This window comes from Trachurus japonicus, chromosome 9 (genome assembly GCF_045865225.1).
Source record: "Trachurus japonicus isolate A0001 chromosome 9, Traja_1.0".
NCBI classification, from domain to species: Eukaryota; Metazoa; Chordata; class Actinopteri; order Carangiformes; family Carangidae; genus Trachurus; species Trachurus japonicus.
This window is the reverse complement of record NC_140915.1, coordinates 15,246,233-15,272,254: the sequence shown is the minus strand read 5'-3', so window position 1 is coordinate 15,272,254 and position 26,022 is coordinate 15,246,233. Positions and strand designations below refer to the sequence as shown.

The following is a 26,022-nucleotide window of genomic DNA, read 5'->3' as shown; positions in this document are numbered from 1 at the left end:
TGATTGACGGATGATGGATCCAATATCAGTGGCTGATGAATCGTGAGCAACGTCACGCATAATTCGTGTGCCTGCAAAAAAAAAACTACCCCACTTTCATCCCGGATTTACTCGAAAATATAATTTTGCACAAAGTTTGGGCTACATCGTCTGATAGATGAGTTATTACACTAATGTTAAGACCCACAGTGGGCTCAAATTCAATTTTCTTTTCTGAACACCTTTAATAATTTAATCCACATGATTCAATTTGTTGCCCAGGGATCACATGACAAACTATAGTTAAGAGCAAACTCTGGTAATCAATTTATTTACATCAGTTTATTCAGTTGACAGTGTACACTGTAAATCAGACTGCTGTCATAGTCACGGCACGGGCCATTAGTCACATTTGATTGGTGCTGTTCGTTCACTGCCAATGTGATGAATGATTCTTTAATTTAAATTTAATTAAAAATAAAATAAAATTTAAATTTGGTTCAGCGTCTGTTTGTTGTTACACTTAGGTTATAAATCACTGGCACGTTCATATTAACTTTACCGTATTTAAATTTTTTCTCTTTAGAGACTACTGTAGTATGACCTAAGTTACATTAAAGTGACAACACCACCTCATTATAATTTATTCAAGGTAAAACACATGGGTTCAGTATTCATAGTAGAAAAACTGCCACCTTTAAAGATGCGTTTGACAGTCAGAGGCCGGTCTCCGTGGCTGCAGGACTTCCCCCCCTCCAGACTGAAGCCCAGACCAGCAGACGTCTTGTGCAGCTCCACTGTTAAAGCACCGTCTGAGAGACATTCAACATCCACAGTTTTATTATCCATGTATGTGGTTTATGAGAAGTAGGTTCATGTTGCAGGTTTATTTAGAGATGTCACACCCGGGTCTCACCTGCTCCAGCTTCCGTAGACCTCATCCTGGCAGAACATAAACTCTTCGGCTGCCCGACCACGTCCTGTCTGTCGGAGACACACGGTTCACTGTCCTTGTCTCTTCGGACGACCACTAAGGCCTGGTTGGTCAGTCTGGCTTGATGGAGGCAGGACACGGCCTCTCCGTGGGTTTTTCCCTCCAGACTTGTTCCATTTATGGATAAAATGCCGTCTCCTCTCTGAATGGTGCCTTCAAGGCTCGCTGCACCTTTCGTGAAGACCCGATGGACCTGGACACAAAGAGTTACAAACACTATCACCACCTGCTGCCCAGAGACATCAGCTAGAGCTGTTAAAACAACTAATTAAAAAACATTTTCATTAAACCTTTATTTAAACTTGGAAATATATTGAGGAGCAACCTCATTTACAATATAGCCGAGACAAAACACAAAACATTTGAGGACAAGACACAACACAAAACGTTTGAAACATACAAGCATATCTGAAATACCAAAAAGTAAAAGTGACAAAGATAAACTGAAAACAGAGGAGTCTAGTTAAAAACAGTTGGAGGTAAAATAATGCTGCGTTCAAGACAACTCGGAAGTCAGAAAAAAACAAGCTCCAAGTTGTAAAAAATGAATTGAAATCAGAAATTACAGGTCGGAAAATCGGGTATCATATCAGAGCTCCGACTTTCCGACTTGACGTCATGACAACATCAAAACATGGCAGCCCTCGTCTTAAACGGTTAGACATTTTAAGTTATTTGTTGAGGTTTTAATGCATATTATTTTTGTGTATTATTGCAGTAGCCTATATGAAATAGGTTTATATTAAGCTGTGATTGTTGTATGGTGTGAAATTGCGGTCCTCGTTTGTGACGGAAATAACATTTAACTGTTATCAAGGCTATATAACATTATATGTGCACTCATCTGCGGCGTCTCCTCTCCTCCAAAATAAACATAATTTACTGCTGCATTTATTTTTCGTATTCAGCTATGAGCCACAATATGCCAAACTTCCTTCAGGTAGCCTATCCATGTTTTTTTTTCTTCCGAGTTCCTGCAGCGTGAACGCAATGATGTTGGAAGTCGGAAATTTCCGAGGTGGGTTGCCTGGAACGCTACAAAGTCGTAAGTTGTGACTTGAAGCTGTAATTTACGGTTCAAGCCTGCATGGAAGCATTAGCAGATATGGATCGTTACTTCTGCTTTAATGATAAAAGTGAGAGTAAATAATAAAATCCAGTGTCTAACACGCCTGTTAGATAGGTGCCATTCAACTTTAGAACATAGTCATAGTCTATCTCTGTTAAAGCAGAAGTAAGCGATCCGGTCGTTTTCGCTAATGCTGCGTTCGAGGCAGGCTTTTGAAATCGTAAATTACAGCTTCAAGTCACAACTTACGACTTTGTAGTGTTCCAGGCAACCCACTCGTGTTTTTCCGACCTGTTTTACCGGTGAAAGTCACTATAACGGCCACTCGTAACTTCCGACCCATGAACTCGTACCAGATCGAACTGATACAACTTCACAGGACGGAAAAACATGAGTCTACGAGTTTCCTTGAACGCACCATAACAGTCCTCGTCCCTACGTTCTCTCCTCATTGGATAAAAACTGTAGGATACGATAAATGTTTTCTCTTCGGCTCAGAGCAGAGCAGAGTGACTGACAGACCCGTGTTTCAGTCCAAACACTCTATCTAAGTGATTGCTGTCGGAAGATATAACTATTTAAGACTTATATTAACACAAATATATCACTTACTTCTGCTTTAAGTCTACATATGTAGAAGCTCACTCATCATGTCCTCTTTACAAAATCTGGTTAAGAAACTAGCAAAACACTGTATAATACGTTTGAATACAAGAAAAGAGTGATAGTCAGCTGATGCATAATGTTTGCACAGCCTCTTGTTCTTCTTCATAGGGGATGTGAGACATGATGAGATGCGTCATGGTCACAGTTCATGTCATGTCATCATGGTTCCTATACAGTCACTTGACCGACTGTACTCACAGTTATTGACTTCTGCTCCAGGTCAACTCCACCAGCGACACTGAAACCGAGTCCAGATCCCTCCTCTTTACTCAGGACCACAAGGTGAGTGTCGTCCTTCACCTGCAGACACATCCACAGACAACCGATGAGACACAGTAATGGCTGTGTGGTACAGTATTAAATCACGACGTGTGTTAGCGGCAGTGTGGTGTGTTACCTCAGATAGTGCGCCGGTCTCCTGAAGCAGAGTCGACACGTACGATTTAGTGGTGAGGGAGAAGAGCTGTGAGCCCAGTCTGCACTGACTCAGAGAAGAAGCAGCCAGCTCTTTTAAACTGAGGACACAGAGAGTCAGAGGGAGCAGAGTTACCCAGTTTACAGTCTTATAATATGAGGACTTTATTCTTGTAAAATTACAGCTTTACTCTCAGAATGAACTAATACTTTTTTTTTTTTTTACTTTTGGCTGCTTACTGGAAAATGAATATATAAATAAAAGACTCTGAATTATATTAGGTAGTAAAATGAAACACTCAGTAGTGATGAGCTCAATGCAACTTCATGAATGGATGATCCACATCAATACATCTCGTGAGGAAACCCTGAGATGTGACACAAACCCAAACAACGTCTATTGACTAGACTGACAGACAGCTTTGTATTGCTTTGCTACAGTAAATGAACACATCACTATCAGAGTTTCAGGCAGAGAAGATGTCACAAGTGACAGCTACAATCAACCAGCATGTCAACTTAAAGGTTGTGTCAGGTGTTTCTGTATCTTGTATTCTGCAACCTCACCACGAGATGTCACTAGATCTGACACACTAGTTGACAGCTTCAACAAGATTGTGCTGCAGCACAGCTAATACGATCCAAGTGGATACTAAAGACAGATATTTTCCTCTTACTGGTTCTTACTGTAGGTGTTCCTTCTAAAAATTTTTTTTGTTCTTTTCACTCTATTCTACTTGCTATCCAGTTTAATACTAGGTATTGGGTTATTATCTGTGTACTGTAAAATTATGTTTAAGGGTTTTGTTGTTTTATATTCATAATTTCAATTGATATATACATTTCTTTTTTTTAATAGATACATATCCTATTCCTTCGGCACCTTAAATTGATGCTGATGGTGGAGTCCACACATACGAAATGGTGCAATTTAGACCCAGAGACTGTGGCAATACTGAGGCAAGATGCAATATATACAGTAGAAAGTGCAATAATTATTTATTCCTTTGTATGAACTATGAACTTAGTCGTACTGTCTGTAAGTGATCTCTGTTGGTTGTGTGTGTGTGAGTATGTGAAATGGTGTATGGTTTTAATATCTGTTTTGCAGGATGTACAGCATTGATTGTCCAAGACAATTTTCCCTCCGGGGACATTAAAGTTTATTTTGATTTGATTTTGATTTGATTTGATTTACTCCTACTCAAAGTGACTTCAATAATAGAGAAGATTCACATTCAGCTGTTTTAACTGAACTCCTCACCTGATGGACCAGCTGGGCTGCGGCCCGTGGGTCTCTGTGGTTTCCTGAGGAGCGTCTTGATCACGTTGGCGGACCCTGTTCACATCCACTTCTGTCAGGGCTGTAGTGTTGTGTGGAGGCCTCTCCGTCTCTGCGGCAGCTTGGGTGCTGGTCTCTGTTAGTGTTTTCTCCTCGGCTGCACTCCTCTGTTCTCTGGTGAAGTCCTCTGTGCAGAGCTTCTCCAGCTCGGGCATACTGAGAGCCCTGAGCTGCTGCAGCCGGCTGCGGGGAAGTCTGCCGTGCTTCCTGCGCAGCACCGGAGGAGTCTGCGGAGAAAATCCGTCTTTGTGGACCTCGGCCTCGCGCCCGACCCCCAGCAGCGGAGCCGTGCTGCTGCAGCGCGTGTGCGGGAAGTCGAGGTTCAGCAGAGCGATGTTAGAGGGGTGTTTACCGAGCGCGGGAGAGCAGGGCGCGGTCGGGATCAGAGTCTCCACGTAAGAACTAAAACTCCTCTGTCGTGCGCGGCAGTCGACCGAATTCACCAGGTCCATGTAACCGGCGATCCTCTGGTTCAGCGAGGCTCTGTAGGTCAGCGCGTGGGACTGGACCTCGCTGCTTTTAGCCACGGGCCTGTCGAAGTTAGCCAGGTTCTCAAAGGACTTGATCTTATGTCGGACAGAGAAGGGATTGTAGGCCGCGGCTGCGGACAGGGCAGCCTCCGTGGAGAAGCTCCGCCTGTCCATCGTCTTCGTGTAAAGTCTGGAGGGGCTGGACTTCAGGGTCTCGCCTGTCTCCACGGCGGCAGTAGTTGTTGTAGTAGCGGGCTTTGAGCCGTTACTCGTCGGTAAATGAGTTTCTTTAGGAAAACTCAGCGAGTTCAGGTCCGCGTTACGGACCGTGATGTTTTCAGATCTCACCTCTGCTCCTCTCGGACTGAGCTTAGAGTCTGAATTCACTGTGTCGCTGTGGGCCGCCGCAGCTGGCGAGGATAAAGAAGAAAGCTGAACCTCGATAAATGTCCTCTGAGTCGGTTGGTGGTGGGACTTCCCCTGAGATCTGGACCCCACATGGACGCTGTTCTCCTTGGTCAGATGCACGTCCCTCTCCTCAGGTCTAAGCTGCTTCCTCTCGCTTATTTTGGGCGAGGCGAGGCAGCTGTTCATCACATCTGGCCGGTTAGCGGGCCTCAAACAGCTGGACGTGGTGGTTGTCAGTGGCGTTAATTGAGTTGACTGGCTCGAGGCAGCGTTGGAGTTCGAAGTAGCTGGATTTGTTTTTAGGGGCTGAAGCTCCTCTGCTTTGCTCTTACTCCTGATGCTTAGGCCTTTTAGTTTGGGAGCAGCAGCAGTGTTGTTTAGACTGATTTGGGATTCAGGTGGAAGTTTTAAGATGCTGCTCCACACCGGCCCGTCTGAGCTCTCAAACAGCTTCAGGCCAGGCGGCGTCTTCTTCTTCCCAGCCTGGGAGTTTAAATCAGTCCCACATGTATAAACTTTCTCTTTGTTTATCGCCGAATCTGATTTGCTACGGCTTGAACCCGAGGTCTCCGAGTCCACTGGAGGTGACAGAGGTGCTTTTGTTGTATGTGAATTCTTGGGTAAGTCTGAGCTCGGAGAGGAATTAGCATCCTGCGTGAGTAGACTGTGGGTACCTGGTGGTGAAGGGCACAAGCTATCGGCACTGGATGCCAGGCATACCGTACCTTTGTCCTTTGAGGGTTCAATGGCACCGTTAATGTGGCACTCTGTAGAGGAGAGGGGTTTGGGGCTGTTGGAAAACTGTTTTTTTTCTTTGCCTCCCACTGAGACATCAGAGGACAGGACACTGCTGGCCGGTTGAACAGGTGAAGACCGATCTGATGACCGGCAGAAGTCAAAGTGTTCATCGGCAGCTTGTTTCTGGGCATCGCTGCAACAAAACTCCACTTCTTCGTCTTCATCCGAGGAGGAGCGCGCATGAAGACCGCCGCCTCTGTTAGCTGTCTGGTGGACCACTAGACTGCTGTCAGTGGTGGAGTCGCTGTTTGAATCATCACTGTCATCTCCTGTAGTAGGGTACATGTGTTTACAACCAGCGCTCTGGTCAGGTTGCTGTGCCGTCTCCACAGGGACGACATTGGCACATTGTTGTTCATTTCCTGTATCTAATAAGACAGAGCCGTCCAAGAGACCGGTCTGAACTGGAACCTGACTCCCAGATGTGTCAGACGTTGTTACAGCATGTGGGTTTGATGCATGCTGCTCACTGGATATTGTTTTGTTGAGGGGTTTGGGGTCTGTGTTTGTGTTTGTATCAATGCAGGGGCTGACCTCTAATAAAATGTCATCTATGTTGGTGACGGGTATTTTGTCTGTTTGGGTTGTGTGGTTTGTGCTTATCGCTCCATCGGACAGCGCCGGTACAGATGCGGTCGGGTTCGGTCTGACGGCGGCGGCTCCGTCACTGTTCCCCGATGACATCATCAGGCTGGACAGTCGATCTACAGCTGGAGGCAGAGGCAAAAAGGGTCAGCAGCACCTCGGCCACGGCTGATCGTGGAGACGAAGTGAGGAGTTAATGAGGGTGAAGTGAAAATCTACTTTATCTTACAGAGGTTACAGACATGTCATGCCGTAGAATACAACAACAGAAAAAGAAGAAGAATATCCAGGGTTAACACAATGATATTCGTAGATCAGGACAACAACAAACTGCACAACAGTAGGTGTGTTTACATCTAGGAGAAATGAATTAAGTGGTTAGTTTAGTTCATATTGTCATCTTTACTCAGAGGCTACGCTACAAAACTTAAAGGTCCCATATTTTCTGCAGAGAGGAGGCTCTGAGCTTCTCCTCTGATTGGCTGATGGTTTTCTGAACGATCCAATGAAAATATAGCAGATGTAAACACTCAATATAAAACCATATCCTGCAAGGTCGGATGATGTGTCCAGGTGGGCGGGGCTTGGGAAAGAACAAAGTTACAGAAGTCCTGACACCCGGTTTTAAAGGGATAGTATCATTTTTTTTTAAAGTGGGGTTGTATGATCTACAAATAGCCCCCCAAGTACTTTAATTGCAGTAGAAGACTCTCTGCACTCCTCCCGTTAGCAACACCAGCCCATAGCCCTGCCCAGAGATTTACAACATACAGACCCAAACAAATGGCCTATTTTCACGGCCTAAAAGAGGTTTTACCTGAAGAAAAAATACACAGTTCCATTGTTCGCTATAATATAATTTTTTCCAGCCCTTCAAAATTATATTATAGCGAACAATGGAACTGTGTATTTTTTTTTCCAGGTAAAACCTCTTTTAGGCCGTGAAAATAGGCCATTTGTTTGGGTCTGTTCACAACACTGTATGTTGTAAATCTCTGGGCAGGGCTATGGGCTGGCGTTGCTAACGGGAGGAGTGCAGAGAGTCTTCTACTGCAATTAAAGTACTTAGGGACTATTTGTAGATCATACAACCCCACTTTAAAAAAAATGATACTATCCCTTTAAGGCTCAGTTTCTCTCTGGACTGAGGCGTTGATACTTTCACTGTATTAATATAGAACATAGACCTGCTTAATAATCAAACTACACATGAACATCTACCTTTCTATAATATGGGACCTTTAACTGGAAACATTGCTGTGGTTTCTCCAGGATGTCACATGAGTACTTCTCCCACGGCTGACACTCATGTTACTGATAAAAATTAGGAAGATTGAGAGATATAATAAATTTGCATTGTAGAAAACAGCAGCAGCAATCATGACTTCAAATGTTTATATCCCACGGGAAAATGTTGAAATAGGGAGTATAATCGAATAAAATAAGATTCCTGGAATAATAAACTTCCCATTCTAAACCACAGCAATGTCTCTACTACTCTAAATTTTAACGATGCTACCATAAAACGAGCAGTTATTGAACTACATAGAAAGCAAACAGGGAGTTAAACTAAAAGGTGAATCTAGCACAACTAAAAGGTAAAATATACTGTGTGATATAGTCACCATGGATAGAAAGCCAGAGGCCTGCAGGTTGCTTTGGGGGAGTGAATGAGGGAGGGCAGATCCTAAATCTTAGGTCGGCATAAAAGGGAGAGACACGGTGGTCTATTTAAAGGCAACCTGAGCAGCATTCTGGCACTAATGACTTCTTGTAAACACAATAAGAAGCAGAATTATGCACCAACACCATCACATGCAGCAGCAACAAGGCTTTGGAAAACAACACGGATAACAAGAGCATTATGCAAAATTTCATCACACCACAAATGTCAAAAAAGGACCACACGCAAACTCTACTACATAAAGATCAAATGTAGAGAAAGAAGATTAAAGGGATAGTTCACCCAAAATTCAAATTTCACTCATTATCTACTCACCCTCATGTCGACTAAGAGCTGTGAGAATTTTCAGAGTCCTCCGTGCCTTCTCTGAGATACGGGGGGGTCCGCACAGCAGTATTTGTCCATATAATGGTTGTGAATGGATACCAACTTTCTTCATCCAAAAAGACACACCAAAAAACATCCAAATACCTCCATACTGCTCGTCTGTAATGTCCCTCTTGTGTTGAAGCCCCGACATGAGAAATTGTTCCGCCGGACACAGGAAGAGCAGTGAACTGAGACACTGGGAGCTTCCGCTACAAACAAGCTTAAAATATAGACTTATTTAATTTTTTTCAGAACAGTTTCTCATGTCGGGGCTTCAATACAAGAGGGACATTACAGATGAGCTGCATGGAGGTATTTGGATGTTTTTTGGTGTGTCTTTTTGGATGAAGAAAGTTGGTATCCATTCACAACCATTATATGGACAAATACTGCTGCGCCGACCCCCCCGTAACTCAGAGAAGGCACGGAGGACTCTGAAAATTCTCACAGCTCTTAGTTGACATGAGGGTGAGTAGATAATGAGTGAAATTTGAATTTTGGGTGAACTATCCCTTTAATACATATCAGCAGCATGGCCTTTGATGTCTTACCTGAAACCGGTCTCTTGACCTCTAAGCTCAGCGTCACAGGGAGGTTACGCATCAGCTCGCAGATTTCCTGGTAGCTGGAGGAACACACCAGTTTGTCTTCGATTTTTACGATCTCATCTCCAGGACAAAGCTTGGTTGATGATCCCTGAGAAACACAATTGAACACAAAAGGATGAAAATGAAAACTTTCCTCAAACTGAAGCCTGTAGTGACGCCTTAAACCGGTCAGTCGATTTTGCCCAAAAATAAAATCTCGATTTTCTTCTCTGAAAAATCGATTTCCGATTACGATTTTTTTGTTAAATGACAAACTATTTTGTGTGCTGTTTGTGTCTTTTTAAATGGACCTAATGGACCGTGAGAGCTGTAACTGTGTAGTGGAAAAGGGCCGTTGGTCTTTTTGGCAACGAAATCCTCGCTGGTCTTAGCAAAATGCCGACATGCTTGTTTACAGTGTGTGGGGAGAAGCAGTGGGAGAGCATGATGGGAGGAAGGAGGCGGCAGTCATTATGATAATTCAGCGCAGCCCAGATTCATGAACGGGGGCTGCCCGCAATCTAAGGTCCAGTGCATTCATCAACCTCTCTATCCCCAAAGTCCGCACCGTCTTCGGACGCAATGCCTTCCGGTTCGCTGCAGCCTTTGACTGGAACATCTTACAAAACACACTTAAAGTCCCACTCCCGCGACCCTTTTCGGTCATTTTAAAACCAGCTCATTAGCAATGCACATTAGCAATGCACCTCTGGGGGGTGGGCGGAGACTGCGCTGCTCTGCACCCGCCCAGCCACCTCCTCGCACCCCACCCCCCGCTCGCTGACAGCTGGACATTGTACAATTACAGATTCAGCGCGTTTAGCGTAAAACTCCACACTGGGATTCGGTCCCAGACTGGAACATAGTCCTTGCTCATGGTTCAAGCTGCTCTACCAGGTGAGCTATACCTATTATACCTTGACAGCTACACCGAGCTGTCAAGCCTTTCAGCTCTGAGCCAGATGCAGAGCGGGGCGGGAGTTTGTAGCACTAGTGCCCTCCCATGGAGCTGTGACACGTCAGCTCCAGCCTCCCTGAAACTGCCAGTTTGCGTCTGCCACTGGTTCACAGCAATTTGAAGGCAGAAAAACTCAGAAATGCAATTTTGCACTTCCTTTTCTGCTGATATGTGCTCTAACACAAGAAAAATGCCACAGGAACATGTGAAAAGCTCAAAAAACACGATTTTCATGGGAGGGGGTCTTTAAACTTTCTGTCTTCACCTCTCTCTCCGTCTTCAAACTAAATCTGCTACAAATCACAGTCGACTCCTGCACTTGCTAATAGGCCTCTTGTCATGCCCTACTGATGAACTGTTTTATTGTATTGTATTGAATTATATTGAATTTTTCTGTGTAATTTATATAACCTTGTTTTTTTTACTTTTAGCACTCCCCTCTCCCTTCCCCTTCAGGCTGCACTTGAAAACAAGAATTTTGTTCTTAATGGTTAAATAAAGGTTAAATAAAAATAAAATTACAGTAATTACCCTAGTTAGAGTAAAAAAAAACGATTTTTACGATTTCAAAAAATCGATTTTTACGATTCCAAATAATCGCGATTACGATTTTAAATCGATGAATCGAACAGCCCTAGGTCAGACGACGTACCCTCTCCGCCGCGCCGCCGGCCTTCAGCCCGGTGATGACCACTCTCAGAGGGGAGGACATGATCTCAAGGTCGAGGCCGAAAGACTCGTCCTCGCTTCTCCTCAGGGTCACGGTGTCGATGGCGCAGACGCCCACGAGTTCACCGGCGTCTCCTCTCTTGCAGTGAGGCGCCGACTCTGCGGCGGTCCTGGGGGGTCGTCCGCACGGCGCGGGCTGAGGCGGAGGGGGCTGCTGCTGGGATGGAGCCGGCTCGTCCGCCTTGGACCTCTGCTGCTGCAGGTTTGGAGCTTCAATGCTCATCATGCTTTTAACCCGTGTCACGGCTTTATGCTCCAGCTTGGGGGACCGCTTTGAATCCAGCTGCGCGTCGTCTGGGCTTTTGCAGCTCTCGCCGGCGATGGTCAGACCGGCTTTGTAGTCCAGCGGGCCGCGGATGGGCATGAAGGGCGACTCAGAACCGTCGGACTCGGGCTTCTTGGCGACACCGTCCTCAGACTGTGAGAAACTCCCGCAGAGAGCTCCGGTCACATCGCCGCTCCTCCCTAAACCCCCGTCGCCGTCGTCGTCACTGTCTACTCCGTCCACATCCAACGATGACGCGGCAGAAGCAGACGCAGCGGTTACCGTCGCTGGATCGGTTTTGGGGATCTGTGCGTCGCTGAGGTTCAGAGAGTCTGGTTTCGTCGGTCTGCGGACGGCACGCCCCGTGTTTCCGTTGTTGTTTCTGTTGTTGTTGTTCGAGTCGTCGTCGTTGTCGTCGCTGAGCTCGTCCTCGAAGCACATCACCCGGCGCTGGCGGAGAAGCGGGCTGCGCACCGACGCCGGGCTGGAGACGGCGGCTATGGGCTGGCAGACAACAGCCTCGGTGTGGGGATGGAGCGGGGCGGGGGGCTTCTCCTCTGACGGGGTGTAGACAGGCTCACCGTCCCCTTCTGTTAGAGACAAGACACAGACAAATACAGACAAACATGGTTTGTTGTCATAAATGTGCATCAGTGCTACTACTGTATGATGTTGTGTTGAAGACTTTTGCTTGCTGACGCCTTTCATTAACTGCACTGTAACATTATTCTGTTATTTTATATCTTTTTTACTATGTTTTAGTTGTTCTGTCTCCCTTTCTGTTTTACTTCTTTTTTATATCTGTTTTACTACATCATCATTTACCATTCTGCCCTTAGATTTATTACTGGTGCCACCTACTCCACCCATCACTGTACTCTGTATGACATGGTAGGGTGGACCTCCCTAGCTCAAAGACGTGACTCCCACCTACTTTTATTTATCTATAAAGCCCTCATTGGCAAACTTCCCATCTACATCTCTTCATTACTTGTTCAGTCCACAATCACTTACAACACCCGCTCTAGCAACTGGTTGCAATTGTATATTCCCAAAATTCGGACTGAGCTAGGGAGGTCTGCCTTCTCAGCTTATGCCCCACACATCTGGAATCATCTACAACTAACTCTTAAGTTAAACTCATTTGTCCCATTCAATCACTTCAAATTATTAATTAATAATTCCCTGTCTTCCATTTGTAATTGTTTCCTCTGATGTCTACTGTCCTTTACTGTATTTTATTGTGTATATCTGTTCTGTTTTGTTTGTTTTGCTCTGTACTCTCGTCTGCACTGTAAATGAGGCTTGCCTCAGTGTACTAACGAGTTTAAATAAAGGTAACTAAACTAAACTAAACTTCTTTTTATATCTGTTTTAATTCTTTCTCTTGTCTGTTTTTAAATAATGTTTGCTTTTTATGTTCTTATTTTGCTAATATGTAAAGTCAAGTCAAGTCAAGTCAAATTTATTTATATAGCACATTTCATACGACAAGCGTAAACTCAATGTGCTTCAAAAAGTTAAAACAGAGATACAGTGTATAACATAAAATGGCATATAGGATAAGAAATATTACATATATAAAAAACATTTAGGACATTATAAAATCACACAAGAATGTATTATTATCATCATTTAAAAAGGGAGATAATAATAATAAAAATTCTTAAAGCAAACGAGACAGAAATAAAACACACTCTTTACACATGACTAAAAGCTTGTGAAAAAATATATGTTTTTAGTTTGCTTTTAAAAGAAGGCACTGTTGTGGCAGACCGTAGCTCATGTGGAAGAGAATTCCAGAGAGTAGGACCATAGTGGCTGAAAGCGCCATGAGCTGATTTGGAGTTGATTCTGGGTATAATGAGGAGCACCTTGAGTTGTCTTGTTGCGGAAATGTGCTATACAAATAAACTTGCCTTGCCTTGTGATGTCAGGCTGTCCCATACACACTACTGTACCTCACACACAAACCAACCAACTGTAAAATAACATGTTTCAAAAATGTTATTGCTTGGGTTATAATCTACAAAAGCCCTAAAAGGCAAATTGTTTATTTTTTCTGGAAACCTCAGTAAAACTTCACAGGAAGCACCAAGTTCCTCATTTTAAAGGTTATGATATTTCCTCTCTAAAACAACAACACACAACCTTGTCTTGTCCAGGAAGACTAGTGGTGCTCTAGAGCGCAGCTAATGGGGATCCGAACAAATAAAACAAATAAAACAAACCTAAATTGACCATTTCATTTTCATTTTCTGACACTTTCTTTTATCATTTTCTTAAAATAGTTGATTTTACTCAAGATCACAACTTTATTCTTGAAATTTCAGATTTTTTTTTCTCAATAGCAGTTCTTCACAGATTATAGAAATGTTGACGTCAGTGTGTCTGTGTGTGTGAATAACTATTATTTGTTTTTCTTTTATCTTTACTTACAATCTGATCTGTGAGCTTCTGTAAATCTCTGATCAGATGTCCCACAGGACAGAAACTTTCCCGTGGTACTGAACTGAAATCGTTGAACATTTACCTCGTGCCTGCGATGAGGTGTCATCCACGGAGGCGCGGCAGCTTTGCTGGTGCGGAGCCTCGTCGCCGCTCAGGCCGATCAGCACGGGGTCGGACAGGAAGGAGTGGCTGGAGACGTCCTGGGGGAAGTACTGAGACAACTCTGTCTCCGAGCTCAAAGAGCCCTGCTTCAGAGCGGAGACAACGGGAGAAGATCAGGTCAAGAAGGAGGAAGAGAGCCACAACATGTACACACTTCATTTTTTATACATATATTTTACATTTCTTTTGATTATAATTATTTCTGGGTTGTTTCACTCAGGTACTTTGAACTGAAATCAGCCCCAACTGTAAGCACTTTTAAATCCAGGATAAAAACATTTCTCTTTTCATGTGCTTGTAGCTGAGCTCTTTTTAATAACTTTCTATTAATCTATTTTCTTTTCTTTTACTTTTTTTATTCTTCTTTGCTCCTGTGTTTAACTGTGTTTTTTGTTCTTTTATGCTGTTCTTTTTTTTTTTTGTCTTTATGTAAAGCACATTGAGTTGCCTTGGTATGAAATGCGCTACATGTATATAAATAAAGATGCCTTGCCTTACTTTCCAGGGCAAGGTGGTGGTGGAGGGCCCTGGTATTGGATAGGTAAATAAAAACCTCCCATTTAGGCAGCTGATTAACACCATGATGAACATGGATAAGTAAAAGCAGTATGTTTGTACGTTATTTTAAAAGAATCCATGTCTATTATTATAGATGACGAATCCATGTCTGTTATTATAGCCCCCCCCCCCCGTCCCGCCCACAGTAAGAAGGAAGTCTTACTCTGCTGGCCGGCTCCAGGAATCTCTTCATGGTCCAGCTGAGAGCCGGGGAGCCGTCGCCCTGACGCTCCTTGATCGATGTGCTGGGGCTCTTACAGGAGACACCTGCACATTTAAGCCGTGAACAAAATGAAACACATTAGATTTTGGCCACTGGAGCCTTTAACAATGTCAGCGCAGAGGAGGAGCTGGTGAATGAAAATGTGAGTAACGATTTCAGACCTGATGAGTGAGACGAGTGTCTGTTCCTGCTCATTTTGTCCCGGTGTGTAGATCGAGCTATGATGTGATCCATCTCCTGCTCCGACACCTGAGGAGGAAACACATGGAAATACAGGAGGCAAAGTTCAGATGCAGGATTTCTGCAGAGAGTCTGAAGAGGTCAGAGACCTTGACATTTGCCCACCAGAGTCAGGTGAAGTGAACCAGGTTTCTAGATTAGAGAGGAAATTTAAATGTACTGCACCCAGCAGGAAGGTTACTTGTTTTCACTATTAAACACCAAAATAATTAATCGTAAAAGTTCCTTAATACTGTATCTTTCCAAAAAAGATTATGTTGGAACCATAGTGGCAGATCAAAGACCAAAGTAAAGATAAATGCACAGACACTGGTCCATTAACCTAATGTAACATTGAATTGGTAGGAATTTAAATGTTAGCGTGTCATTTGTGATAAAAAAAAAACAAACAATAAAAAAACTTAAACATTTGTTATAAATGACAATTAATGACTTAAATATTTCAAACACTTCCCCTGGAGGATTAATAATTGGTCCTTTATTAATAGATAGTACAAATATTTTGTGTAAATAATTAGTAATGTACTGTAATTATATTTTGACCATATTTTATTTTACACATTCATAGTGTTGTGAAATTGATTAATCCATAATAATCATGATAATCGTAATAGCGTGATTATTTTTCTGACAATAATCATACAAATCTATAATTATATATATATTATAAATATATTTCAGAGGAGTAACAGGCTTGTCTCCCTGACCTGCAGAACAGAAAGATTCAGGAAATCCTTCATTCCTGCTGCCATCAAAATGCACAATGCCTTTTATTAGGTTATACACATTTACTTTTTATACCATTTCATATCATTTATATCATATCATTGTTATGTAAGCTGCTGGACGATCTGAATTTCCCTCCTAGGGATTAATAAAGTATTTCTATAATGGTGACATCACTAATACAGTATGTTTTAAAGGCTCAGACAGAGCGGATTAGTCTGTGTAACACAAACAGATGTCTGGTCCACTTACCTTGGGGTTGGGGTGTCTGCTTATAATGAGGCTGACCGGTCCAGGGCCACATTCACTGAGGATGGCGTAGGCCTCGCTGAGAGCCGCATGGCGAAGGCTGACCGAGTCCACCTCCAGGATCTGGTCCCCACGACTGCAAAGAAACGCACAACAATGTTTGCATCGAACAACGAGGCTACTGTACGTACTGATTTCACCTGCCTCCATTAGCTTCCGGGTCAACAAAGTCGATTAATAAGTCGTCACCTGAGCCTGCCGTCCATCTTGGCCACGGACCCCAGAGCCAAGCTGTGGATGTAGATGCCGGGAGCAGAGTTCTCCAGGGTCAGACAGCAGACCCCGATCCCCAGACCCACACCAGGCTCTGCAGACACCAACATTCAATCACCGTCGTTGGCACAAAGACATGATGCATGGGGCAAGAGAAGCAGATAAACAGGAGGACAGGACGTAGCCTACTGTCCACAACATACTTCTGGGTAGTTTTTTGTAGTTTGGTTCTTCTGTGTCTTTACTTTACTTGTTTATTTAGTTGGGACAATGCATATTAATGAACAGTGAGTACTAGAGTACCCACAGTAAATACACCGGATTTAGCACATGTGCTAAATTACATCCGTAGTCCCCAAAACAATACAACAATTAACACAAAAAGTCCATAAAGACGGAGGACCAGTAGATAACAAAAAAGGTACATAGTTACAGGGTTGGGCATGATTCTTTAAATTGTAAAAAATATATATACAATCTATATAGCTGCGATTTAACATGATCCCCGGTTCGAATCCCGCGTCGGGCAGACCTTTCCTGCATGTCATCCCCCCTCTCTCTGCTTCCCCCTTTCCTGTCTATCTGACTAGTCTATCAAATAAAGGCAAAAAGGCCAAAAAATATACTTAAAAAAATATAGTTGCGATTGACATGATTCATTTAAATATAAATCTATACAGTTGTGCTTGACATGATTTGTTGAATTATAAAAAATATATATATATATATATATACAATTGCAATTGGCATGATTCATCGAAATATAAAAATACATCTATACAGATGTGGCTGACATGGCTCGTTGAAATATAAAAATATATATCTATATAGTTGTGATTGACATGATTCATTGAAAAAAAACCATATAATTACACATGCTCAGGCTAGATTTACTTTCACCAGACCAAGCATGCTTACTGTACATGATTGCACCCTGACAATCCACTCACCTTTATTAAGAGTGACCTCCATGATGATGCAGTCTTTAGGACCAGGACCGGGGCCCTTGCGGCTGTCGGCCTCGTCGCACCCCGTGGGGACGGGAGTGCCTCCGCTGGCGTTGGAGTTGGGCGAGCTGGAGCGGCTGAGGAGCGTCGGGGTGGGACAGGGCGTCAGGCTGGGACTCCGCAGACGAGTCCGGATGGTCAGAGTCACCACGCCTTTCTTCAGTTGCTGTGGGATTAAACAAAAGTGAGCCACAGTGAAGTGCAGGGCAGTGATTTAAAGGAATAGTTCACCAAAAAATGTAATGAGTCATTATTGACTTGTCATGCTGATGAATACTCCGGAGTAGTTTTTTATTCCTCAAAGTGCATCTGGAGACCCGGGAGTCCGGTTCGTAGTCCAACGAAATCCTTATATGAGAGTCAATAGCGCCTGACACAAGGTATGTATATATGTTTGTCTGTTTACTTTATGGTTTGTTATTTACTTTGTGAATATATACCTGGAAAAAAAAATGCAAGGTACAATATTGCAAAGAAAATGAAATGACTGATTATGTATGTGAAGGTTGATGCCTGGCAATTAAGTATTAAAAAAAAATAGCGCCCGACACAAAAAGGTCCATAAAACTACACAAAAACCTTGTAATCTTCCTCCTTACTCCTCGACCGCTGCGATCCAAGTGTCCTGAAGTGATATAAGTTTACTTGAAACAACGTCATTTAGGACATTTTTACAGCCTAAACAGTCCTGTATTGAATTTGCCTGGCAGAACTCTGGATTATATCCTTTCAGGACACTTGGATTGCAGCGGACAAGCAGTAAGGAGGAATATTACAAGGTTTTTGTGTAGTTTTATGGACCTTTTTGTGTTGGGCCCTATTGACTCTCATATAAGGATTTCGCTGGACTACGAACCGGCCTCCCAGGTCTCCAGATGCACTTTGAGGAATAAAAAACTACTCCTGAGTATTCATCAGCATGAGGGTGAGTCACTAATGACTAATTAATTACATTTTTTGGTGATCTATTCCTTTAAATAAAGTCTTTGTAACAACACTTTGTCAGTGAGAGAGCCCAGTCAGTGTCCAGTTCACCTTGAAGGTCTGGATGGCCTGCTGGTGTGTGAGTCCTTGCAGAGACTCTCCGTTCACCTCCAGAACCTCGTCTCCTGAAGGGGGAGACACACACACACACACACACACACACACACACACACACACACACACACACACGGTCAGGCTAAAGGAGGATGTTCAGCGTGAATGCAGACGACTGTTTTACCTCCTGAACTCTCTCTCTCCTCAGAGAAGCAGTAAACTAGACATGTGGTTACCCTCTTTCAGTCGTCCATCAGCCGCTGCAGCTCCGTGAGGGAAAATGGTTTTGACAAAAATCCCCATCTGACCGCGAGCCGAGTCCTGCCCTCCTACAATACTGAATCCAAGACCCTGTGGAGACAGACAGAGCTGATGTCACCGAGGGACAAGCAGAGACACGGATGCTGCTTGTCTGGGGATTATCATGTTGTATCTTCTTTGTTTTCATGCTGACAGAGGTGACACAAAAGACAAACTTCTGTTATATCTGAGCCTTTTTATTTATGAAACAGATAAGCCGATGTGATGTGTTATCATTATCAAACCACTTTTAAAGTCTGGATAATGTGACAATCCGCTGCAGACAACAGATTATTATCATTTCTAGAGAAAAGGAGCTGCTAAAGCTTCTTTCAGGTGCACTCACACCTCCATTGGTTAAATCAGCATTTTTAGTTTTCGTGGCATATTTGAGTTGTGGATCTCAACTTGTCCTTGAAGCAGCTAGTCGCCAAAAGGACAAGTGAGATGCTACAAAACCTATGTGGAATTATAATGAAGTGTTACATGTCATGCAGTGTCAATAGATATATAAATTGCTTTGGTTGTCTGACGTTGGATTGCAGGTTGTTTGCATACACATCAAAGTCAGTAAGTCTCCCCTCCTAACTGGAAGGTAACCAAGTGTGACTCTCTCCTTAATGTTGGGCCTGTTTATAACTTAAAAAGGTGGAAGGAAATTGAAAGATTTCCTTCAGGGACGGGTCACGCCTGAGGATATCCTATAGGTAAGAAAAATGGTACAATTTGCTAATGTTACATGACAGAGAAATATCACAGTAGTATTACATAATACGTTTTAGAGGCATTAGATAGAATCTGGCTGTGTTAATCTCACTGTAAAGTACCAAACTTATCAGACATACAGTAGATATATATTCTAAATACAGTATACATAGTTAAGTAATTTCAATTTTCAGGTTGAATAATCATAATTTATATCATAAAATATTCATATAATCAATGAAGATTGTTGTTAAAGTTGGGATTTCTAATATAAGACATAGTTTGACATATGATGCTAGGACTGCTCTCAAGAATCGGGGGTTTTCTTCCTCTCTCCCTCTCTTTCTGTCAAATTAATGTAGCCTATATTATTAGTAGTTGTGTAGTTGTGTAGATGTATATCTGGTTTAGCAGCACCTGAAATACTCTGAAACAAAACTGTGGAAAAACTCAAACACATTCAAATTAAAATTTGACCAGACAGACACACATTTGTAGTTGTGAGTGCACACACACACTCACACCTTTATTGAAGCTCACATGTCAAAGGGCTGCACTCACCTTGCCCTGGCCTTTCATCAGCACTATACTGGAGATAATAGACGGCTGTGCCAGTCGCCATGGAGACTCCACTTGAATGGTGCTCAGGGAGCGGGCTGATTTCTTAATGATCTGATATTCCTAAAAAGGGAGATGAATACACAAAGAGGGGGAAACAGTCACAATTTATCTGACAAAACCATCACTGTTGTGTTGTTTACACAGTGGCGAGTTCTCATTTGCTCTAATGGAACATCTGCTCTCCGTGGGGCCGTCAGGTAACATCTGTCTTCTTCTGTTGTGTTGTCGTACTGTAGCTGCTGATGGAAAATCACTTAACTAACCAAACGGAGCTCTGTGGGGGTTTGTTATGGAGACGTCACCCACACTGTGACTCTGAATGTTCAATTAACCTCTCATTAACACAGCAATTAGAGCAGCTCTCCTCATTACTGTTGTCATGGCAGTCAGGTCAGAGAGAGAGAGTGACCAGGCTTTGATCTGCTGCTTCTAAATCGTGTGTGTGTGTGTGTGTGTGTGTGTGTGTGTGTGTGTGTGTGTGTGTGTGTGTGTGTGTGTGTAAAGGAGGGCCAAAACAGACATGGAGGATGATGCATATGCTCATATTTGTACAATTCATTTACATACACACACGTTTGACTTTTCAACTGTGATTATTATTGTCATTTTATTTAGTGTCATTAATTCTCAAATTTTATTTTTAAAGGGATAGTTCAACATTTTGGTAAATTGGCCCATTGCCATAATCCCTATAGTCATAGCAGTAGGTTTGTTACATTTATTTGTACGTGCAAGCTATTTTTAGAACGGCGGAGCAGAGCCGCGAGCTGCTCAGAGCTACACTACGGAGGCTAATGGGATTTCTTGGTTTCCCTCATCAAACTCATCAAATACACAATCCAACAACTCCAAAACGCTCTGGTGGACAAGTTGTGACCTGCACATTCACCACGCTATGAGATAATGATGGAGTCGTTTTCGAGGGAAATTCATGCAAAACCACTGATGCGTGTTCCTGTCTGGGGCAGTTTTTTGGCAAGCAGTCTCTGCATTTGGCTCGAAGACAATTTACCGGTAGTCTGCAGTGCAGGTCACAACTTGCCCACGAGAGCGTTTTGGAGTTGTTGGATTGTGTATTTGATGAGTTTGATGAGGGAATCAAGAAATCCCATGAGCCTCCTGAGCAGCTTGCGGCTCTGCTCCGCCGTTCTAAAAATATCTTGCACCGACAATTACCGGTAACGAACCTACTGCTATAACTATAGGGATTATGGGCCAATTTGCCAAAATGTTGAACTATCCCTTTAACTCACTTACGCGAGTAACCTGACAGCTCCATCATAAAGAGGCAGAATATCCAGTTATAACCTCTGACTAGTGTATGAGCAGGTTCAGGTGAGTTTATACAAGGAAATATGGAGCTCAGTTTGCTCACACCAAAAAGAGTCATAAAAAAGTCATACTTACTCACACATAATCCCATAATAATAATAATAATTCACATTTCCTCCATGTTATTCTTGATAAATCATATTACATCTTGAGACCCTAAGTTGTGTGGAGAACAAGGCGAGGCGTTCACTGACCTGCCTCACTCCAGCAGTATCTAGTTGTTGAGGTAGAGAGTGTTTACGTCGGCCAGGCGGAGGCTTCTCTGCCGCCTCACAGCCGCTCACTCCGTTCTCCACAAACAGCTCGTCATCCTCGCCCACCGACTCCAGACGGCTGCTCCCTCCTGATCCAGGAGGAAGAAAAACAGTTTCAGAACTCTGCGCCGAGGCGACACTTTCAGGTTCGTCACTATCTATCTGAGTAACTTTCAATAACTCTGGATAACTTAGAGGCACACTCCTTTATGTTTAGACATTTAGAGAAAAGGTGTGGGGTCTCTGCTTTAACAACTGGAGCATCATTACAGCCCCATATCACATCTGATTTACTGCTTCTATCTCCTGGATCTTTCATCCTGAGCAGATGTACCAGGACACCAAAGTTAAAGTGATAGTTCACCCAAAATTCAAATTTCACTCATTATCTACTCACCCTCATGTCGACTAAGAGCTGTGAGAAGTTTCAGAGTCCTCCGTTCCTTCTCTGAGTTACGGGGGGGTCCGCGCAGCAGTATTTGTCCATATAATGATTGTGAATGGATACCACTTTTCTTCGTCCAAAAAGACACACCAAAAAACATCCAAATACCTCCATACTGCTCGTCTGTAATGTCCCTCTTGTATTGAAGCCCCGACATGAGAAATTGTTCCGAAAAAAATTTAATAAATCTATATTTCAAGCTTGTTTCGTAGCGGAAGCTCCCAGTGTCTCGGTTCACTGCTCTTCCTGTGCAAATCTCGCGTGATTTGCACTGACCGGTGGAACAATTTCTCATGTCGGGGCTTCAATACAAGAGGGACATTACAGACGAGCAGTATGGAGATATTTGGATGTTTTTTGGTGTGTCTTTTTGGACGAAGAAAGTTGGTATCCATTCACAAGCATTATATGGACAAATACTGCTGCGCGGACCCCCCCGTAACTCAGAGAAGTCATGGAGGACTCTGAAAATTCTCACAGCTCTTAGTCGACATGAGGGTGAGTAGATAATGAGTGAAATTTGAATTTTGCGTGAACTATCCCTTTAAGCTGCCTGTCAGGAGTACATGCACTGATTCCACCTGTCTCTGTGTAGTGTGGAGCACCGACCTTGGGACCGGCTGCAGAGCTTCATGGGTTGGGGGTTGCCACAGGATCCTTTGAGTGACTCGGCCGGAGTCTGTTCTTCTATTTTGTCCACGTTCGTCAACTACGATTAAAAAAAAAAACAAAAAAAACAGAAACACTTTCAATCCATCTCTTCTGAAGCAGCTTTCTTTTATTGTCTCCTCTACAAAACAATGGACGCTGTGACTGAAACAGCCGATCTGTGCTCTGTGTCCTCAGCGTAGGTGTGATTCTGCGTAGGAACACTCAAGTTCAACCCTTGAGGAAATGTGAAGCCCAGCTAAAGGGCTGTTTGTTGGCAAAGTGGTGAAAATATTTGCAATAAAGAAGCAGTTCAACTGATGTTGTTGTTTTTCTGTGGCTGAAACAGGTTTCCTGAGCTGAGCCTTTCCACAGCAGCTCATCATTCAGCCTCTGTGCTCCCGCTGCTCCTCTACGCCGAGAGCTGATCTGACCCCGACCTGCTGACATCAGTGTGTATCATCCCATACTGAGGACTGATCTGATACTACAGGATAATAATAAAAAAAAAACCCATAAAGAGTGTTGTGCATCAGAGCAAAGAAGATGAATTGATTTCTAGGAAACCTGCTGTATTGTCCGATTACACGGTGTCAGAGAGGTTGCACGGACTTGCAGATACCTGACACCAAAACCAATGAATTATCTTTAGAAGGTTTCTGTTTGTTTTGAACCACTGATAAACTGACAAAGTATTGCTTTGGGCTTTTATGCCTTTAATTGATAGGACAGCTGTAGAGAGACAGGCAATAGAAAGACAGAGAATGACTTGCAGCTTCTTCTCCCTCTGGTGTCTGAACAGATGTGTGGAGGTCTGTGTTTTCAGTTCTAACTGAGACTTACATGTTGGTATTTGGTGTCTTTCTAACATCTGATTTGGTTTGAAGACCAGTTTAAGTGTTTAGATACAGTATGTAAATGAATATGACTGCAATTAGACCTTTTAATTTGTTAAAGCAGCTCTCAGAATGAAACAATTTGGCATTTCTGATACTAGTACCAATATCAAACACCTGACTTTACGCCTCCGTCTTGATGAACCGGAGCAGAATCAGGATTATTCAACCCCGTCTCTACCAGGAAGAGGTGAGAGAGTGGGTGCAGGGAGAGACTGAGAGAGATATCTGCCCCGCAGGAGGTCACTAATCCTCCTGTAAGAGGGACTGCTGCAAACAGGATCAGATCAGGCACCACCACACAGATTCACTATACACACGCACACGCAAACAGATATATAAGCATGTACTACATCATGGTATCTGCCCGTACCAGGAAGGGGTTGTGCAGACTGGTGCTACTGTTGGACGTCTGGGGCGAGCGAGGGAGAGTGGTCTGAGAGAGGGAGGACGAGGAGCCGCAGGTGCTGACGAGGTCCGGCAGACTGGTGGACGGGAAGCGCTCGAAACCCACGTCTGACTCCTCCTGCAGAGACAGACAGGAAGTAAGCACTGTGTGTGCACTGCAAAAACTCAATATCTTACCAAGAATATTTGTCTTATTTCTAGTCAAAACAAATCTCATTCTACTTAAAATAAGACTCATCATATTAAAAAGTAGCTTGTTTTTAAGACACTTTTTACTTATTTCAAGCATATTTTCACTTGAAATCATCTGATAGTGGAGCAAGTCTTTCTTTCTTTATTACAAGCACAAAAAAACTGCTTTCACTGGCAGATTTTTCTACTAATTTCAAGTGAAAATTAGTTTGAAACAAGTGAAAGTTATCTAAAAACAAGTTCATTTTTAGGTGACGACTCTTATTTTATTTTATTTTTTTTTAAGTATATTTTTTTGGCGTTTTTGCCTTTATTTGATAGAACACAGTATAGATAGACAGGAAAGGGGGAGGCAGAGAGAGGGGGAATGACATGCAGGAAGGGTCTGCCCGATGCGAGATTCGAACCGGGGACGCCTGCGTTGAGGACTGTAGCCTCTACATGGGGCGGCCGCCTTAACCACTGTGCCACGCACCGCCCCACGACTCTTATTTTTAAGTGGAAAGAGATTAGTTTTGACCAGAAATTAGACATTTTGAGATTTTGAGTTTTTGCAGTGTGTGTCTGTGTATAAGTGTGTGCGTGCATGTATAAGTGTGTGCGGTGTGTGTGTGTGTGTGTGTGTGCGTGCTCACCCTGCTGGCCACCACCAGCTGGACCAGACCGCTGGTGGAGCGGAGGATGGCGACAGCCTCCTGGTGAGTGAGACCAACTAGAGACTGACCGTTGATCATCAGCAGCTCGTCACCAGCATGAAGACGACCGTCCCTGAAACACACACACACACACACACACACACACATACACACACATTCAGACAGATGCACTTACACACACTTCACTGTGCACACACACATACAGTCACAAACTAAAGCTAAACTACTTTCCACCACTGGCAACATCTACCTAGAGATGCACAATGGCTTTTTTCTTTAATTCTTTGAAACCCAAAAAGAAAAAAAATGTACTGAATCAAAAAAAACAACAACCTTGATTTACACCTGATTTAATTATAATGTTTTAAAGGGGACATATTATGGAAATATCACTTTTTGAAGGCTCTTTAACATATATTTGGGTGTTTGTCTTGCCTTCCGACCCCCAAAATGTGAGAATTGACAAAAGAATCTGTAATGTGCAGGCTCCCTAGGTTGAAATCCACATGGTTTTATGAGCTGTTACCTCAGTTGTCTGGCAATGATGTAACTTCGAATTTGCATAATACCACCCATACCTAGGACCGGTAGAAGGGGCGGAGCAAGCAGTGGTTCATTTGCATATAAAGTGACGGGCACTGAAACCAGCCGTTCTGAACAGGACTGTTTAGAGAGGATGAAAAGAGCTGTGATGTTTGATCCTTGGGGTATTTTGCCCAAAGCATGTCACAGATATGTCTTCAAGACACCTGGGAACTACTTTAATTTGTGGAAAGGGGGCATAATATGTCTCCTTTAACACAGCAGCATCAACCAAAACGCAAAAACAGAAAAACTAATGATCACTGAAGCTTTTTGGTGAGAGGCAGTAGACAGTAAACACAGTGGACAGAGACAGCGTTAAAACCACAGGTAGGTGGATGTATGTGCTCTGTGAGGACTGTACCTGTGAATGGCGCCCCCCTCCTCTATGTGAGCAATGATGATGCCATGAGGCGAGCGCTTGGAGCCCCGCCCCCCGGTGATCTGGATGCCCAGGCCCTCCTGACCCTTCACCATGTGCATCTTCCAGATGTGGCTGCCTTCTCTGAACTGCAACACAGTTCACACACAAACACACACTCAATACATCACACACATCCAAATAATAGGTTTTTTCTTCTTTCTTTCTTTCTTTCTTTCTTTCTTTCTTTCTTTCTTTCTTTCTTTCTTTCTTTCTTTCTACATTGTTGTGATATTATTCTACACCTCTTGATATTGACACTCCTTTTAATTGCCCCCTGGGGATAAATAAAATAAAATATTTTGAATTAAATTGAAT

General features: G+C 43.2%; 1 protein-coding gene across 1 annotated transcript in view; it reads right to left on the bottom strand.

Annotated features, from left to right (window-relative positions):
- Nucleotides 1-26,022, bottom strand: part of pdzd2 (PDZ domain containing 2) — a 40,473-nt gene that overhangs the window by 1,217 nt on the left and 13,234 nt on the right. Inside the window, exons 4-24 of the mRNA XM_085786141.1 lie at nucleotides 25,648-25,793; nucleotides 24,681-24,813; nucleotides 23,819-23,971; nucleotides 22,511-22,610; nucleotides 21,397-21,545; nucleotides 19,811-19,930; nucleotides 18,481-18,595; nucleotides 18,242-18,315; nucleotides 17,150-17,372; nucleotides 16,176-16,293; nucleotides 15,930-16,062; nucleotides 14,873-14,960; nucleotides 14,652-14,755; nucleotides 13,851-14,016; nucleotides 10,976-11,907; nucleotides 9,330-9,474; nucleotides 4,387-6,850; nucleotides 3,106-3,223; nucleotides 2,907-3,008; nucleotides 876-1,166; nucleotides 675-789 (exon numbers count right to left, since the gene is read on the bottom strand). Of these exons, the coding sequence (XP_085642267.1) occupies nucleotides 879-1,166; nucleotides 2,907-3,008; nucleotides 3,106-3,223; nucleotides 4,387-6,850; nucleotides 9,330-9,474; nucleotides 10,976-11,907; nucleotides 13,851-14,016; nucleotides 14,652-14,755; nucleotides 14,873-14,960; nucleotides 15,930-16,062; nucleotides 16,176-16,293; nucleotides 17,150-17,372; nucleotides 18,242-18,315; nucleotides 18,481-18,595; nucleotides 19,811-19,930; nucleotides 21,397-21,545; nucleotides 22,511-22,610; nucleotides 23,819-23,971; nucleotides 24,681-24,813; nucleotides 25,648-25,793 (5,871 nt within the window). The 3' untranslated portion in view covers nucleotides 675-789; nucleotides 876-878. The remainder of the gene's footprint in view (nucleotides 1-674; nucleotides 790-875; nucleotides 1,167-2,906; nucleotides 3,009-3,105; nucleotides 3,224-4,386; nucleotides 6,851-9,329; nucleotides 9,475-10,975; nucleotides 11,908-13,850; nucleotides 14,017-14,651; nucleotides 14,756-14,872; nucleotides 14,961-15,929; nucleotides 16,063-16,175; nucleotides 16,294-17,149; nucleotides 17,373-18,241; nucleotides 18,316-18,480; nucleotides 18,596-19,810; nucleotides 19,931-21,396; nucleotides 21,546-22,510; nucleotides 22,611-23,818; nucleotides 23,972-24,680; nucleotides 24,814-25,647; nucleotides 25,794-26,022) is intronic.